At 41.2% G+C, this 19269-nt stretch overlaps 1 protein-coding gene across 1 annotated transcript; it reads left to right on the top strand.

The window, feature by feature from the left end:
* The first annotated feature begins 2548 nt into the window (after window positions 1-2548).
* apcdd1l (adenomatosis polyposis coli down-regulated 1-like) lies at window positions 2549-17826 on the top strand. The gene is made up of 4 exons (XM_061043345.1): window positions 2549-3076; window positions 13162-13345; window positions 14786-15305; window positions 15653-17826. Exons 1-4 carry the CDS (start codon window positions 2992-2994, stop codon window positions 16418-16420), a joined length of 1557 nt encoding a protein of 518 aa, XP_060899328.1. The 5' UTR covers window positions 2549-2991; the 3' UTR covers window positions 16421-17826.
* The last annotated feature ends 1443 nt before the right edge of the window (window positions 17827-19269 follow it).

Here is a 19269-nt window from a genome sequence, read left to right as displayed (position 1 = left end):
ACGTGGAGAATTATCACAAAGAAGGTTAATTTGGATAATGAACAGGCTTTGCAGCCCCATTGGCTGGTCCTTGAAGCACCCTTGAAACACACCAACAACTTCTGGAAGAATATCGCAAAGGGTTTATCCTCCATAGGTTTAAATAACATCTAACCTTGGGGAGTGAAATGTTATTACAGATAAGAACAGAAGCAAAAGCTGAATGATATTTTGATACCAACCATAATGTTTCATGACCTTGACAACACGGCATAAAGACTGCGAGAGACTCTGCGAGTGCTTTGAACATACACAGATTTAGGCAAACTGACAATTGGCAAAGAAATGTTAATATAAGCAAGATGATGCATGACAGATCTGCCATATAAAACACAACACTGGTGGTAAAATTACTCGGCTCGATTGCACTGGCCATGTGTGTGTGAGTAATGGTGTCAGGGATGTACGCAGCCCCTGACTGCGTGCCAGGCCTCCGGTCAGCCCACCCGTCCTACATGTGCTGCCAACTCTAGCTTGGCAGGAGCTTTGAAACCGTCTTTACCTCTGCAGCGGTCAGCAGTGTCAACAGCTCCGTCAGACCACATGTAGCTGATGAATCAGTGTGACTGCAGCGTCTGTGTGTGTGAGAGAGAGCTTTTCGAACGGGGCATGATCAAGGTTTGTGCAAACTGTGTGTGTGTGTGTGTGCAGCTGCTGTAGATATGAGATTACTCATTTCTTCTGCTAAATTTCTTGCCGTTTAAACAGTTGGTTCACCCCAAATATTAAAAGAAACATACTTTCCCACTCAGGTCTCTGGTGGTATTAGGTCATGCTGATTGCTTAAGTTGTGACTGTAAAAGTGTTGATGTTCGTCTATGATATTTCTGCCTCCACTCTAAAATGACTGAGGTAGCTGGAGTTTTATTTGTGGATCTCGCAGCATTAAAAAGTCAATAGCGGAATATTTCCCAGACAGAGTTTCCCGTTACTTTGAATAAGCCACAAAGCTCACTGTCAACAGTGTTCATTGGGACTATTGCTTTGGTATTTGGTAGAGCCATGGTTCCAATGAAAACTCTCAACAGTGAAGTCTGTGAATTATCCACAGTTACCAAGTGACATTTAAACTGTAAATGTTGACATTACATTATTTTTCTATATCCAATCTCATTTTGTATTTAGGCAGACCACACCTATCTACCCTGGAAAATGTTCTGACTGAACCATTCAAACTCTGCACAATAGTTAAGGGAAGTTTCAACTTCTATTTAATAATTTAAGATCATCTTGGATGTGCCGAACCCAGGGTGGACCTGGCATCTCCACCTTTATCCTGTGACCCCGAGACGTATGTAGACCCTGGTATAGTTTTGATGTCCCGCCCCTTCTGATACCCACAATACACATTGAAGTTACAGATAAAACAGCAAAGATCCCTCAGGTCTGAACAGTCAACCACAGAACAGATTCTTGTGCCATTATGAAGCAGACACTCACAGTCATGTAAGATCAATGACTCTTGTGTTAATAGTGTTAGATATTCTTTCCTTTTACTTTTACTCATCATACAGCGTCGCAGGAGCCACTTTTGTTAGAGAAAAAAAAGAGGAATTGAACACAAATCGGCAGTAATGATAACTCACTATCGCAACAGAAAATGTGCCCAATGTCCCATCTGTTAGCAACAAGGAGACATATTTAAGGCCTATACTGCAACCAGCCAGCAAAAATCATGGCGAGAGAGTGAATTACATTACGTAAGCGAAATGCCAATTCTTGCAGAATTGCGCTGAGAGTGCAGAGGCTAACGTTCTCATAGCGGCAGGGTTTGAATCTGACCAGTGGCTGCTTTGCCACATGTCATTTCCCTCTCTTTCTCTCCCTGGTGCTCTATTCTAACCACTGTCCTATCAAATAAATGCATAAAGGCCCAAAAATATAAATTTTTAATAAAACATAAAACTTACTCAGAACACATAAAAAGACACACTTTGAGTCACTGGAAGGTATATTTCTTCTGTTTAGAAGTCACTAATAAACTCCCCTATAACCTCCAGCTCCTGTGCAAAAGCCATCACGTCCCAGATCTTTTAAAGCTAAACATTTGTAATTTTTCTTTAGTTTAAGCAGAAAACAACTTAATGAACATGGGGAAACTCAAAGAAAAATACATATCTGCATTGCTGGACACAATAGAGTGACATTAAGAAACCACATTTCCATGTGGACCCCAGGAAGAAGAATTGTTACTGCGGTACCAACGAATGGGGATCCAAGGTAAATAAATAATTTAAATAAATATGCCTCCACAATCAGATGTTTGGAAGCTCTGTGGCTGCCGACCTCCTACCGGCACCCTTTTGCACCTTGCTCTAAAAGCCCCCAAGAGTCTTCACTTTAGGAAGTTTAGAGTTCAAACCCCCTCCTCCACACACACACACACACACACACACACACACACACACAGACACATTCTCTGCCCTCTTTCCCTCCCTCCGTTTCTCTCCGTCCTCTCAGCTCAAAAATATAAGAGCAAGATAGAAGTGCACACACACAAAGTCCTCCTCTCAAGAACGCACACACTCTGCACATGCATGGAGTGGAACTGATCCGCAGGGCTGCACAGTAGTGAGGCAACAGTGTATGATCCAGGGGAGGGGGTTGGAGAGAGAGAGAGAGAGAGAGCACTGACTCTCCCTCTTGCAAACTTTAGGAGAGCAGCAGTGAGGGGAAGTTGCATGAAGCGTGTGGTTCCAACTGAGGACTTTCCTATCAGACCATGGAGACCAAGAAGTGGAGGTAGAGGAAGAGGAGGAAGAAGAAGAAGAAGAGAAACAAAATCCTACTGGCTGAACAGGAGATCAGAGTTTCATTGAGGGATTACTGGACTCTTCATTTATGTGCACATGTCATGGTGATCTCCTACATGAGCGTCTCTCGTTGACAGGAGCTCCTCTGTGTCTTGGATTTCTCTGGGATCAAAGTTTGTTTTCCAAGAGGACAGCGTGAATGAAGTGTGCGGAAGCAGGAAACATGTCAAACGGACGTTTCAGTCACCTGTTGAAGGGAGTTTGGCTGCTGTGGCTGTGGCAAGGTGAGTCCATGCTCTGTCTGCAGGATGGAAGTTTTTCCTCCTTTGAGTCTCACAGCTGTTTAAACACCTTTTTGAATATATGAAGCTCTTCCTGTATTACACCTATAAATGCAAAGTTTTGTCTCTATAGAATTCGGGTTAAATTCAAACAAGGATCCATTTTTGAAAGGAAATATTTGAAGGTAAATGTTTGTTCAAGTCGGAGTACAGGATGCTGGTTTGCATAATTACTGTCTTTAGGTTAAAGAAAATGCCAAAAAAATTGTAATTTACTTTTAAAATAATTTTTTTTTTCTCTTTTTTGTTTATGCACTTTTTATTGGTTTTAAAACATAAAAATAGTTGTAAGCAACAGACCATACGACGAAGATTTCATTCACAAATAATATTATTTCAAAGGAAAAAACTTGACCTGTGCCTTTATTTAAACAAAATGAACCTAAAAGATAATGATGATCTGTAAGAGAATTAAACATAAAAAGCATTAAAAACTTGCGTTCCAAACTTGAAGATTATTGCAGATTTCCCCCCTTTAATCCAAAGCTCTTCCAGTGTGTAAAAAAAACCGAGATAAACGCTCTCTCATGTGAGAAATCAGCTGAAAACTTGTGGATTTAGCTTAAAGAACACATGGTGGGACACCGAGACAAAAAAAGGAAGGGATTATCAAGGACAAAAAGTCATAATTACCAGGAAGTTATTAAGTAATTTGTCCCGATTTAAATGATTTTACAAGGTTCAACATGTGGATCAGCACTTTGAAAAACAAAAACACAACCTATGCTGAGGTTACAGATGTATGAATAGCTGGTCTGTACCCCCACCCCCCCTCCTCTGAGTGTCTTCAAAGCGTCAGTGGGATCTGTGGACGCTGGAGGAGTCTTAAAAGGAGCTCTGGCTGGTGCCTTTAAACAATGGTTCCCTAGGAGCAGGGAAGCGTGGCCCTGGAACTAATGTTGCCATTATGTTAATGGTTAGAATAACAGGAGACAGCCATTACTGACCTTACCTCAGGCTGCTGCTCTGAGATTGTTGTCCAGCAGCCGCAGCCAGGATCGCGGAAGCGCAGCGTTTTGGCCTTCAGGGTTTGTTAGGGTGACGGGTGGCCGGAGACAGACAGGAGGAGGCATCTGCCCAGACCTAATCATCATCTAGCAACCCTCGCCAAACCCCCTCAAACCCCCTCCCTCTCTTTCTCCATCCCTGAAGCTGCTTCAACGGCTGACCGGTATCTGTGAATTGTTTTCTTTTTCACAGCTCACGTCTAGTAGAGGAGACAGGCGAGGTTGAGTCATTGAACCTCAACAGATGCTGAATGGAGCTGAGCAGTTCTTCTACATAAACAGAGCTGAAAACTAGACATAATACCAAATTAAAACAGACAATTAACATTTATTTCCCCCATGATTTCTGACAGGTGTAATCGGATTTCTGAGGGAGAAAGCTCCCCAAGCCGTTGTGTTTTAAACTGATGATGATGATGTGAATCAAAAAAAGGTTGATTCCTCATGTCTTAGCCCGCTTTGAACCTAAACTTTGACGCTAAAGCTACAAACACTCGGTTGTTGGAGCCGTGCCTGTCTTGATGAAGTGTTAGAGAAAGATAAAAGAGACGACTTTGCTGAACCTGAATGGAGGAGACCACAGTGAATATTTGGAAAGAGTCTGGTGGATCCTCGGACGCAAGAATTTCCTGTTTTGTCCCAAGTTTCCTGAACTTAATTGAACTGAACTGGCTGGGAACGTTTTGCAATCCAAAAGTCGAACATCTTTGATATGTCTTGAGACAGACAAAACCCTTCATCATATTCAGAAAAATTAAACCTTGGATGCAAGTGTTCCTGTTTTGGGCCTTTGAAAGTCCAATTTGAAAATCCTCTTCGAAACAGCCACTGACCGGATCTCCCTAGACGTCTCCAAACCGAGCTTTTGGTTTAGGATGAATTTGGTGTAATCTCAGCTTGAAAACATCAGCGGACCATCAACTCTTTTTGTACACTATCTACATCTCTAGTGTCTTGTCTCTCCATCAAGAAAAAACACCACAACGCACGACAGAGGCTATTACAATCAGGATCATCTCCAGTGTCTGACAGAAATAATAACTACTCCACATCCATCCGACCAAATTACAAAAGACACAAACAGGGAAAAAAGTATGACATGGTGCAATAGGTGAATGTGATATTGTTGATTTTCCAGCTGTTTTCTTCATAACACAGGTGTGAGGTGCAGCAGGACGATGTGTGTTGCTGCTTTTTGAAGCCTCTAACCACAGTGGAGCTGGCAGCAGCGTCCGCTGGGCAAACCCCTGTAGATCCCTTGTCTAAATAAACGAGGCGGCTGGATTAAGCAGCTTACTCTGTGATGAAAAGACAACAGTAGTCATGCATGGTCTGCCCCGGGGACAGAGAGGGGGGACTCCTGGTCATGGAGACCGCTATGAGATGTTAGGGTTAAAGCCCAGGGAAAAAAAAGGGAAAGGAGGGACTCAGGGTTAGAATAACACAACAGACCTCATGTTCTTTGAAAAACCTCTACATCAACCTGACCGCAGCCTGACTTGGGGACAAGGGTGGAGGGATCGAAAAGAGAGCCAAACAGGGAACTGCAGCAGGAAGGCCTAAAAATGAAGTTTGGAAATACTTTGCATATTTTCTGTAAGCTGTCCTCAGTCCATGAAAGTGAAGGGCGGTCAAATATTACATTAAATAACAACTTGTTTGACAGTTTAAATGATCATAATTTGATCATTACATAACACTATTATATTCTTGTAGTTTTGTAGTTGACATGTTTTGTGACTTCAGGCTCTGTTAGCTTAAGCAACAACAATAATGGCAGAAACTTTCCGTCTGTGACATTAAAATAAACCTGTTCACAATCCACCAGATGTTAAGAATTCACCTTAAAGAGGTGTCACATCTTGGGATGAATCTTTGGACTTATTTGAGAATGTTAAGAAATGCATGTTTTGTCATGCAGGTATGAATATGTTTTTTAAGTTTTGAAAATTCAGAAATTCAGGCTGAAAGTCGTAGAGAAACTGTTTTTTGTTTCCTCCTTGTTTTGGTTGGGTAGTTGAGCACACTTTTTGAATAGTCATGATGAAATTTAGCATTACTAGTAGAAAAAAAGTTCAACAATGTACAGTAAATAGGAAGAGTGGACCTAAGAAGGCTTTGACTTTATGAATGAGCTGTCCTTGCTTTTAACAATGAATATGTTCATCCTGTGTTGTGCATGCCTTTCTCAGAAAAGAAAATCAAGAGGAATCTGTAAAAATGAAAACTGTGACAAACATGTCGCAGGTCAAAAATCTGAAAAGTCTTAATATGAGAAAAAATAGTTCACAACACTTTTTGTGTTTGTTATTTGGACCCTTGGCAAATAAGCTTTTGCGTCTCTAAAAGTTCAATAGTTTTGGCCCTGATGGCCGTCATTTCATCACTTATTGAAATGAAACAATCAGAGACGTTTAGAGAAGAAAAAAGGTTGAAGCTTACGATACATGATACTTGAATTGAAGTGAAAAAACGAAACAGTCTTGCGTTGAAAGCGCCGTGAGCCAGAAAAAGTTGGGAATCACAGTCTTATAACACCTCTCCAAGATCTGGAGGACAGCTCAGAAACTCAACAGTGGCTGAAAAAGCAGCTGTGAACTGAGATTAATGTGAAGCAGTCAACTAAATACGTGGAATGAGCAGAATCTCCACAGAGCTACCGTATCATCGGACACAAAGAAAAACACGCTCTCACACACATGCACCTCACTAATCTTGTCATGAAGGAGCCTCATTCCACCCTTATTCAGCCCCTCAACTTCATTCACCTCATCAAACACAGACAGACAAGGAGGGAGAGAAAAAAAAAGTCAGGAAAAGAAAGTAAAGAAAGGAAGGAATCTGAAATCCATCCACATGAAATGAGCCGTAAACATCACGGCTTTTTCATCAGAGGAGGGGGGCAGCAATCAAAGGAGGGGGAGGAGGACCAAGAGGGTACGGGCACTTCAGGGACAGTTTGGAGAGTGCTGTCCTGCACGATTTAGACACAAGAAAGTGACAGAGGCTGTATGAGACACAGGGGGTGACCACACTGAGTGAAATAAGGTAAGGATGTAAAATAGAAAGAAAGAAGGAAACACATGAGGAAGTAGTCAAAATACTTGAACATGGAGGGATAATTCCTGGTTTGCCATCTTTTCAGCGCACCAACAACATTTATTTTAATTTCACAGCCTTAACTTTCACAGTTTTAATGACTGTCTGTTAAAACCGTTGATAGAAGCAGCTACGAAGCAGACAAAGACGTCTCTCTCTAATTAAAAATTACCTAAAAGTCAAGCCCTCGATTCCCCCCTGCAAACTCTAAATCAAACCTTCCTGGATGTGGTTCTTGTTTTCGCAGGACAGCTCCAAATAAAGAAGCACATAAAACTGTATTTTTACTGTGGCTCTGCGGATGAGACTTGAGAGAGGAGAGCGACGGCTGCCAAACCCTAATCATAAATGCAAACAAACAAACACAGTGTAGCATGGAGGTCTTTTATAAATGGTGTCCCTTCTGTGCTGTAAAGCATCAATGTGGGCTCTGTGTTTTTGTGTTTTTGAGAACGTGCATGCATGCATGTGTGGGCAGTATAATATTGAAGCTCAAAGACAGGTAGATTACTTTGGCTGGTCATCAGTCGGCTGAAGCGAAGGCCGGTGGTGGCGACAGACTGTCAGTCCAGACCACACGCAGAACACAGGCCGCTGCACTGACCCCTTGTGGGAGAACGGGGACACTGCAGGAGGACAAACTGGAAATACATTTTGTTTGTGCATTTCTGTTATTTAAGATCTTGGGTGTGTTGTTCAGGTGCTTTTTTGTCAAGTATAACTGAAGAAATGGCTTAAAATCATTATAGCCTCATCTCAACTCAAGCTCGCCTTTTAAGTAAGACTTCAACCCGAATCGGTTAAGTCTAAGTTGCCCTTATTCAATGTATAAATTGCCCTGGTCCATTTGAGCAAAATAAGATTGCATTTGGTTGTAACCTCTCTGGTGTTGTAGCTTTGTTATAGCAATCAAAGCAATATGTGCAGCTTAAATGTTGGTTGTGTCTTAAAGGATTTCAACCTGGGATAAAATCAATTTTCCGAGTTTTATTGAAAAACATGTCTAAAAGTTTATTTGCCGCTAATATGAAACTTCAGAAGCTGAAATAATAAACTCCAGTGAGTGTCCTCTAGAGTGATGTTGAGCTGCAGCAGAGCGCAAATCCAGAAAAGAAGAACACTTTCAGTTAAACTTTTTCTCTCAAACTTGTTTTTTTGTGTGCACAAATTAGGGAAATGAGGACCGTGGATGTTGTAATTGATCCTGTCAAACTGGAATCATATTACAAACATATGCAGCAATGGTAGGATGAAGATGAGGATGATTTTTTTTAGCCAGCAATCGGTTTCCCTTTTCACATGTGCATCCCTCTGTTATCAAAAGACAAACCTGAAATATATAACCGTGACCTCTAACCTCGGAGGAGCCAGCACAGTGATGAGATTTTATTGAATTATTCACATGCTACATATTGACCATGAAGTCACTGATGTTTGTGACATGTTTGGATTTATTTAAAACTTGAGTCGAACCCGATTGGCTTAAATGTTTGTTTTTACACTTGATGAGGTGAATAGTTTGTCAGTTAGAATAAAAACCCTCACAGATGTCTGTGATCCTTACTGTTGTGCAATGAGGCTTTATAATTGACATCCACATGATTTCAATAAAACATTTGGAATTTTTTTTACACACAGTAAATGTAGTTTGACTGCTAGTTTATTATGTACATCTAGCTAAAACTAATGAAGTCCAACACACCAGTGCTTCAATAAATCTTACCTTAATGAAGGTTATAAAGTTGTGTTTAATGTTTACTGTCTATTGGAGGCTCCTGCTGACATTCTGGTGTGTTAAACTGTGAGTATCCATCAGTGTGTTCACACATGTACAAAACTCAGGCATGTGTATTAACAGCTTTTGATTATTGTGAAGGTGGGCTTTAAAATGGAAACACGTGGGTCGTGGTAGCCTAGTGTAAAGTGCGTGCACGCCATGTACCCAGGCTTAAGTCCTAGAGAGCGGGCTGTTCAGACCGGTCCAGTTCCGACCTGTTGCTCCTTTCCAGCACGTAGCTCATCACTCTCTCTCCCAGGTTTCTGACTCTACACACTGTCCCATCTCCAGAATAAAGACATAAAGAGCCCCCAAAATATCATGCAAAAACAAATTCAACACATTTTCTCAGTCTCTAAATTGTTGTGATAATAAATCAGTCCACGACTCAGTATTAAGCACATTTGCATGGAGACAGTTTTGATAACTTAAATAATCCAACATAAACCTCAAAAGTTACTAACTGCATGGTTAATAAATGAATCTGACAGTGAGCTTTATTGGTAAAAACACATTATGTGTCTCTCTGAAGGTTGCACTCAACTGTTAGGCTGCGGTACAGACTGAATCAGGGAGACGTTTAAGGCCCCATAGTGGAAAAATAAATCAGTGGGAACTATTTCAGGGTTAAACTAATCATATCTGACTGCATGTGTAGGAAGTGAATGAACTAAAACAGTCCCCCATCTCCTCCAAATTGAAATGGGGGTTGAATATTTTCATATGTATTACAACATCTCCTCACTTGTGGTTGGAATAGGCTCTTTTGTAGAAGAAAACCATGATGAGCAATTTTGTTTTACTAAGCTCTGCCGTTATGAGCACTGTTTTAGTAAATGCAACCATATGCCCGACTGGAACGAGATCCAAGAGAGGGGAGGGGGGATGAATGACAAGTGACCTCAAAAAACACTGTATAGAAATGCTTTGGCAAAAACAGAAACTGGAATATGGCAGCCAAATGACTCCACAACACATACAGGACTCTGCCTTTTGCCTCATTGTACATTCAGAGTTCTGTATGGGAGGAAGCGCTCAGGCAACATGTTGCTCGCAGCTACAAAAGGCTAGATGGCACGAAGCAGACCGACGGGATGACTTGCGAGATACAGTGGAAATTAATTAATCCTGATTAGTTTTGTTCTGCGAGCACTCCTGTGGGAGCTCAGCTGGTTCCAGCTGACCGGATTCCCTCGCCAGCTGCAGTGACATGGAGCATAAACAAACGCATCACCGCGTAGGGGAAGATTGCAAACATGTTTCATTGCCTGTGACAGGATGAAACAGTATTAATCATATCAAAGAATTGACAGACTGCTGGAAGAAGGGGAAATGCGCCTTGAGCTCGAATCTTGTTTATACAGTTCAAACAGTCCAAATAAATGGATATGTTTGTGTGTGTGTGTGTGTGTGTGTGTGTGTGTGTGTGTGTGTGTGTGTGTGTGTGTGTGTGTGTGTGTGTGTGTGTGTGTGTGTGTGTGTGTCAGGTGAAAGGATGTTGGGAAATGGCTGAGCTGCACATGTCTGTGGTTGTGATGAACATATGGTAAGCAGAGACCGAGGAACAAAAATATCCTCTCTCTGACACTAACAAGATTAATAAACACCTATCACTCTGCAGCAATCTTGGAGCCCTTTGCAGAAGAAAAACATTCAACAATCAGAATCCAAGACTTCCCTTTTAAAGTAAGAATTTCCTTCAGCTCTATCTGGTCAGTCGTAAAAGAGCAAACTGACCCGGGGCTCAACTGGAAAATCAACAGGTGATGTTCTCCCAAAGTGCATGCAAAGTCAAACGAAAGAAAAGTGCTGCGAGACTTTGCTTGTAAAGCTGTCAAACCACAGATGACCGAGAGGAAAGCTGAGACGTGAGAGAAAGAATGTGAGACCTCTGAGGATTAAAAGGAAAGAGGGAATAGAAGGGAAATAGAGGAAAAAAGCAGACTGGATACGGCGACTTGAAAGAAGAAAATTCAACATTTTCTGAAATACTCTTCTGGCAGACATCTAGATCGTTAGATTTAAACCCCTCTCATATTTGTCTGTTGAAAATAATGCTAGAGTCAGCAGTTTAATGTAGTAAAAAAATGTGTTCCCTCCGAAGGTAACCAAGTCCACCTACCATCAGACGTGGAAAAATACACTCATTATTTATCGAAGAAGAACTGAAGGTTGAAGTTAAAAAGTAAAGAATTTTGAAAAATAGTCTCTGATGCACATTTCTACCTGAATTTCAGAAGTATGAACAATTGATTTGAGATTATGTTCAAATCAGTGGGATGGGGAATATCTTCTTTTACAGACTCTGCTCAAACATCAGCAGCAATGTTGACCGTCATAGACATCACGATCGCCTCTAGTTGTCTCCTTTTTTGGTCTGTTAGCATCTTCATACATTTTTTTCATGTTGATCACGACACAAACGGACTGTTACTGTCTCGTCCTTTAAGGTTGAAAAAAGACTTGATGTTGGGAAAGTGGTGTGCAATGATGCAAAAATAATAACAATGATGATGATATATATTTTTTTCAAATATGTAAAAGCAAAGCAAAGTATTCAGTCTGTTTTCTAAATAATGGGGAGTAGAAAGAACATATCTTTGTCTTGAAGTCCCGGAGGTGTCAGAAAAATCAATCAATCAACAGAAACTTTGCTTTTGTACTTTGCTTGTTTCTACTAGGGATGTTCCTGGTGACTAATTTCACTGTCGACTCTACTCAAATTTAAATTCAGACTAGTTTTAGACAGGTCTAAAGGTATAAAAAAAAAACATTCAGAAAACAGTCAAAATAGAGCACAACTCTTTTTACACAGCTTAACAAGGGACCACAGTGTCTGTGGATAAACACTGTAGTACTGGTTTGTGAGTGAGGCTAACTTTAGCAGTGCTAGCACCATCAGGCTTCCTTTTCTCCTTGCAGGTTAACGCCCACATGCCTGTGATAGTTTCACCTTGATTCAGTCGATGTGCCAGTTTAACTTGACACAGCATACAAGATGCCATCGTTCTGTGCTGGTTTACAGCCAGGTAGAGCTTTATGGCAGTATTACAGTAACCTCGTATACATGCTTTATTTAGTTTTTAGTTTAATCTGCTCAAAAACCGAGATAAAAAACAAGTAAGTAAGATAACTATGAGAGGAACACAAGAGGAAAAGTCTGAGAGAAAACAGGAAATCAAGGTGCAAGTTAGAACTCATCACCACTGATTATGTACATTTGTTTGGGACAAATGAAGCTGAAGCTATCATTTCACACACACGTTGCCAGGACAGACCCCAGAAGGTTTGCAGCCATGAGGGTGTAATCAGAAAAACTCCTTCTCCTCTCTTTCAACTGAAAGCAGAACAGAGCACTTGGTCTTAGCGTGTTGACAACACATGCACCTCTGTGCAGCAACATGTAGAAAGAGCAGAAGGTGCAGTTATGACCATTGACAGGCAGACAGATTGCAAGTCAAATCAATAAACATGACAGAGTGAATAATGCTTTCACTGAGATTAACCTAAACGCCATAGTTTAGGGGAAAACTCAAGCGAGAACATTAATCACTGTAAGTGTCTTTTAAATCATATTATCAACAGATGTGTTTGGCTCGAATAGCCTGCTGCTGTCAGTGACCCTCTTGTTGTGGTGTCTTGATGATAGCAATGCATATACACAAAAAAACGAACACATTTGCAGGCGCTGATGTGCACAAATGCCCAACAATCACCTTCACATACCCCTCCTGACCAAAAGACACGGCCATGTTGTTGCAGCTGCAGGCTGATTGAAGTAACAAGCCAAAACTGTCCACATCCAGGCCAACATCCTGATTCCCTGCTATGTATGGTTTCTATAGCACCCGCTTTCCACTCATTACATGGAAAATAAAACAAAATTGCAGCTTGCAGTCAACCAGAATTGTAGTTTGAGGTAACAGGGAGAAGATATAAATATTCCCTTATGGCTGTTATCCGTTCGCTTCACTTTCTGAAAGAGGAGGCCGATAATCAACTCTGCATGTAGTCAAAATAGTGTTCCCATTTCCTTAATCCACACATCATCAGCCTGGAACTTTATAGAGCCTCTGTGTTGATCTGATTGCATATTAACGTGTGCTTTACTTACTATGTTTTCTGACTTTTTTCTGCCTCTGTAGTTGTGTTTGTGGCTGGAACTGGAGGTAAACTATGGGAGGTGCCCACAACTTCCTTCACCTCTTCCTCAAACCACAGTGAGAGCATGCAGTGGGAGCACGAGTGTCAGTACCGCCACCTACAGGACAGAGTGAAAATTACAGCAGACAGCCCCCCGAGACTTGATGGCACATGGGTGTCAACAAGGTAAATTCTTCAACTTAACAGTGTTGCAAGTTGAAAGGGATTGAATTAAAGGTCAAAGGGAATAATTCAATCACGCTTTGAATCTTGAATACTGAAAGCAGCACTAGACGTTTTTTTCTTCTCATGTATAAAAAATAGATTTTCCCGTTTTTACATTTTCTGCCAATCATTTTAAAAAGCTGTATTTTAGTATTTTATTTTAAGTAACAGTATTTTCTTTTCCTACAAAGCATTTCAAATGTCTGATGACTCATCCTGCACTCAGGGTTGTTGACAATTTGTTTTTGACAAATTAAAAAGTTTTGTTGAAGCTAACGATCCAGTCAAAATCATGCCGACGTTATGTCCCGCCTTCTATTTTGGGATTGATTCTATCCTGTTTCAGGAAATTTCATTGGAATTATGTCAAGATGTGGAAGTTAGATACTCTCGAAGTTCAGATTCATGGGGACTTAAAGAGGTGTTGCTCTAAGTTCCACTCTCCTTTATCATGGTTTATGGCTTTTTTCAATTCATTGTTTCTTTTTTTGTCTCGGCCGTTTCGATATCAGGGACCAATAGGCATAACAACAACTCTATGTAAACCCTTTGTAGGCGACCTGATAGACACCATTCACAGGTGCTGTGACAAAGCCGACTTAGTGTATTATTTTGCAATTGGTGGAGACAAAATCAAAAGTATCACAGAGTGACTCGAACTTACATACACAACTCCAAAGTTATGCAATTGTAGGCTGCTAGGCTGGACAGCTATCAACAACCATCTTTAATTGGCTGGTAATTCATTATATTGAACACAAAGTTTTCACAACAAGTCTTAAAACCTAACCCCATCTTTAATACTGATGCCTCATCAAGTTCAGAAAGTTTGAAGGCAGCCATGTTGGTTTGAAACAAACGTGCCTCAGCGACACTCCACTGTAAGGTCCGTCATCATATTAGACCTGCTGCATATCAGATAAACTGTTGTGATTGGCCTGACCAAATTCAGGCTAGATAGATGTCTGCCTGATCATGAGGGGGGCCAAAACATCTCTAAAGCAAATAAACATGAGCTTGTACATTTGTGTGGTTGTTGCCGAACATCTGTTAATGCAGGTTTGATTATAAAGTCAACAACATGAAAAGGATTTGGATCCAGTTATATAAATATGAATGTCATAACTATGAAAAAATGTTCACCATGAAACCTGACAGTTTTGTTGCTTTCTGCCCCGAAAGATTTAAGTTTGAATTGCCAATAAAAACTAAAAATGTGCCCTTATAAAGTCAAGACTTGACTTGTCTAAAACGACTGAGATTTACCCACAAAACAAAGACTGTTCTGAATAAAATGGCAGAACACTAACGTTTGCTCACTACTGCCTGAAATGTAAACATGACACAAATCATTGCTAAAATGATTACCCCGTGTTAACCCTCACATTGTTCTGTGTTCAGGTGTGAAGTTCGCCCTGGTCCAGAGTTCCTGACCCGCTCCTACACCTTCCAACCCAGCCGTCACTTCCAAGCGCTGCAGCATTACTACACAGACAGCAGCTGTGCAGATCCCGCATACTCCCTGATGATCAGGGGAAGGCTGCGCCTGCGTCAGGCCTCCTGGATCACACGAGGGGCCACAGAAGCAGAACATCATATCAGTAAGGTGGGCATTGTGGTCCACAGCCCGGCAGCAAAGCAGAGGCTGGCCTCAAGGCTGCCTCAGGCCTGCGTGGGTCCGACCCTGAGTCGAGTGTTGCCGGGGAAGCTGTTTGAAATGTACAACACCCGGGCAGGGAGGGGATGCCTGGCAGCCCTGGGTTTCTCTATGTTGGAGATGGAACTGATTCGGGTGGAGACGCAGCACCACAGCCATGGAGGAAAAGTCCAGGAGCTATTTTTAGGGGACATTCACACTGACTGGACTCAGAGGACTCTTTACAGACCTACAGGGTACCAACAGCCACTGCAGAACGCCATGGTGAGACATAACGGTGCATTCTTTCAGCTTTAGTTCACCAGAACGTTAACTAGATTCATTGTGTGAAAAGGCAAAGACTAAAAATGTCTTGAGTTGTTGGTTGCTATGTAAATGAGCTCTGTGTTTTCATAGCCTTTGGATAATTAAGTAAGTGTGATTCATTGTCAGAAATGTCCAACAGGAAAGATCACAAACAAGAGCAACCACAAAATGGCAGTTTCAGATTTTTTTAAAAAGTTGTAATTTTGGACTGTTTCCGAAACAAAACAAGCACTTTTGAGGGATTATTAACCACACTTTTATATATGATATAACAAACAATTAATAAACGTATTTGTTGTTTGCAGCATCACATCCACCCCTGCCCTGTATGTGCCCTGGTGTACCGCTCCTCGGAGCAGCGCCCCCCGGGATTGCCCCGTAGCCCTGCAGCTCAACTGTCTTTGTCGGGCCGCTGGGTCAGCCAGGGCTGTGAAACTCGTCCTAATATCCTCTTCCTCACCCGGGACTTTACCTTTAATCCTGACCAGCATGCATGGGAAGGCGTCTACCGTCACTTCTCTGACCCCGCCTGCACTAAGCCCACATTCACACTGAGGGCCTCGGGCCACTACGCTCAGGGAAACCCCTCAGTGAAGATCTCAGGGGCCACCGAGTTTGTCTTCAAGGTCACCCAGGTCTTAGTCACAGCTGAAGAGGAGTCCACAGCAAAGTTGTTGAACGGGACAAGGCCGGGAAAGTGTGGTCCAGTGGGAGGCTGGGAGGTTGGGGTGGAGCAGGACCTGACCCCAACAGCTGGATGCAACCTGCTGGGCATCAAGCTGCCACACAAAGAGTATGAGCTCTTCAAGACTGAGCTGGACCACAGGAAACACCCGCTGCTTTTCATCGGAGAGAGACCGACCGATGGGTCAAGTCCAGACCGACCACAGAGGAGACCCACGTCCTTTCAGGCTCCCATGGTGGTTTGTGGTGGTGAGGAGACCCATCCCTCACATCGTTATGGCTTTAACAGCAAGCAAGTTCAGTCAGCAGCCAGTGGGACAGGCAGACTGGCACAGCTGGTGTTATTGGTGCTGGGATGTGTGCTGTTCAGCTGGTTGTGTTGTTTTTAGAGACTTTGCTCCAGAATCAAATCTGTTACACAGCTGAAGTCATTGATGGACATTCATTTCTGGCAGCTGTCTTTCACTTTTCTTCCATATGATGATGAACACATGCGTGATAGTCAGAAAAAAATCATGAGACACCCAGGAGGGCTGGATAATGTTTGGAAATCTGGCTCTCAGATGCTGCCTGTAACATCACTTTAATGACTCTTAACTTCAACTGCATTTCTACCTAAAACTAATCTGTATATAATCCAACGATTCATAAAAGTGCCGTCACTTCAGCATGTAAAATATATATTATTGTAAACCCTGTTTCTTTTGTATAATGATCAGATGTTCTCATTTATCAGATTTATTTGTTTTTAATACTCTTGGGTTCGTCTTGCTTCTTCATCAAAACTGAAAGCTGCGGACTTTCCAGCAAACATCACTCAAGACTTTATTTTTAACCAAGATGCAGTATAACTAATGCACTTTGTACAGAACAATGTCTCCTAACAAACTGGAAAGAAAGATGGAAAGTACAAACATTTGTATTAAGCCTTCTAATAGCTGTCATCTTCTTTGGTCGGATGCCACTGTAGTGAAGTGTTGCCTTGTCTCTATTGTCTTTCAAAGCTTGTGCAGTTTTATGATTTTCTTTCAGCAGTAAATCCTACAATTCAGGCGAGTGCTGCACAGGGCAAAAAAAAAAATAGAAAAATGATGTGAAGGAATCAGGTGCTTTTCAAGGATAAGGGACAGAGGTCAAGTTGCAAGTGAATAAAAAATGACTGACCAGGTTATTTGGTTTATTCAAATTAATTTCATGGTGTAAAAAAAAGTCTGTAGCACTCTGATACAGTATAAAAATAATTTTAGGGATGTGTCTACACGTTAAACTCAACTAAGTCTTCACCAGGACATAATGGACAATTAAAAAACAGGAAGCAGCCATCTTAAAGAAAGGACATAAGTCAATCATCCCTTCATGTAGTATACAGATGTCATAATATAGCAGAAACAAATCCTGCAAGTATACACAGGAGGATATATCAAATAAAGTGTGTGTAATCAAATAAATACATGTCTATATCACATAATTGATAAATTTTACCTCAAGGCCAGCAGACGACATAGCATGACATCATAAAAATAAAGTATATAGTATAAACAAGATATAAAAGCAGCCATGTCTAAAGTGCCTCAGATTTTCAGTTCGCACTGCAGACTTTTTTCACCATGAACTTTTTTTTGCAAATAACCTGAACAGACATTTGTTATTTATTTGCAAATCATAAGAATATTTATTATAACAATTTATACTTAACTTTTTGATAAAAGGAATATTTTTGATCCAATGTTTCAGTTACTTTTGCCATTTAAACAGTGATTTTTTTTCTATGATTATTAAAAATGGCTTTTCATAACATTGTGTGGTCTATGAGTCATTAAAATAACAGAGTTTCCTGCTTTGCTAGCCGCTGGCTGAACATAGCGGTCAAAAAGCTCCACCAGCACTTTTAACTTTATTAGACCAAAGCGTTTCGGCTTGTAATCAAAGTCATCAAGGAACACATCGCAAGCATCATCTGAACTTAAAGACCTTTTAGATCAGCCGTTAGTATGCTATGACACTCACAACAGGGATGCCAACATGACCATTTTTTTTTTGTTGCTGTTTTTCATAGCGGCATGATATGTTTTACAAAATCAAAAAACATAAATAATTTAATTTAATATATTTTATTCTATTCCTAGTTGAGACAACAACTTCACCTTGGTAACATGTTCATATGAGTGTTTTGTTTTGTTTGTTTGATTTGCATGTTTTGGCAAGGCAACCCATTCAATTGTTATGGGGGCAGTAGTTCAGTCTGTAGGGTTGGTGCGGACCAAATATGGAAGTTGGTCTGGTAGCTGGAGAGGTGCCAGATCGCTTCCTGTGCACTGCCGAGGTGCCCTTAAGCAAGGCACCAAACCCCCTACCCACCACCAGCTCATGAGCGCCTGCTGTGGGCTGCTCCGTCACTCTGACATCTCTCCATTAGTGCATGTCCATAGGATCCTGTTTATGCATGTGTGTATTTCAGCCTATGTGTGTGTTGCATGACTTACAGAGTGTAAAAACAGAATTTCCCCTTGCAGGATCAATAAAGTAAATCTTAATCTTAATCTTATTTTAATATTTTAGCAGAAACAGATGTCATTGTCAAGTTGGTGCTTCCAGAAAAATCAAGGAATCAGTACAGTCAGTTGGATTATCCTCTATGAACCAGGAATGTCTTCTAAAAGTTTCACGACAATCCATTAAATAGTTGTTGCCAAAAGTAGTGGAGAGACACCAACCCACTGCCACAAGTAAAACATTTTACAAGTGGTGTGTCCCAAAGCTGCTGTTTTCTCTCAAGTACCACACAGAAAGTTGTGATTGTAGCATCAGCTGGATTTCATCCTCTCGCCCCTGCTCATACTGTGGTCTGATTCAAAGCCCAGATAGTCGGTGAGCGTACAGCCGTATGATAAATAACTGTCATATGGCTCACACATTACACAAGACATTCCAGTACACGTCCAACCGCAGAAAACACACACAGAGGGATATCAGATTGGATGCACAGAGTATCGTAAAAAAACACACACACACACACACACACAGCTGTAAGCCAACATAAATAGATTTTGCAGTTGCTCCAACAATATATGAGCCGAGAGCAGAGCAGCAGTTAAAAGAGACAACAGAGAAATATATATAGCCACCAGATTTTCAATGTTATGACTGAAGCAAGTGAAGCATTTTGCTACACTGAGAAAACCCTTCAATTTCAATTCAGGGGAATTTAACTCAGTTTAGTACAGGTATCACTCCTGAT

This window comes from Labrus mixtus, chromosome 7, assembly GCF_963584025.1.
Source record: "Labrus mixtus chromosome 7, fLabMix1.1, whole genome shotgun sequence".
Taxonomy (NCBI): Eukaryota; Metazoa; Chordata; class Actinopteri; order Labriformes; family Labridae; genus Labrus; species Labrus mixtus.
This window is presented reverse-complemented; position numbering and strand designations above follow the sequence as displayed.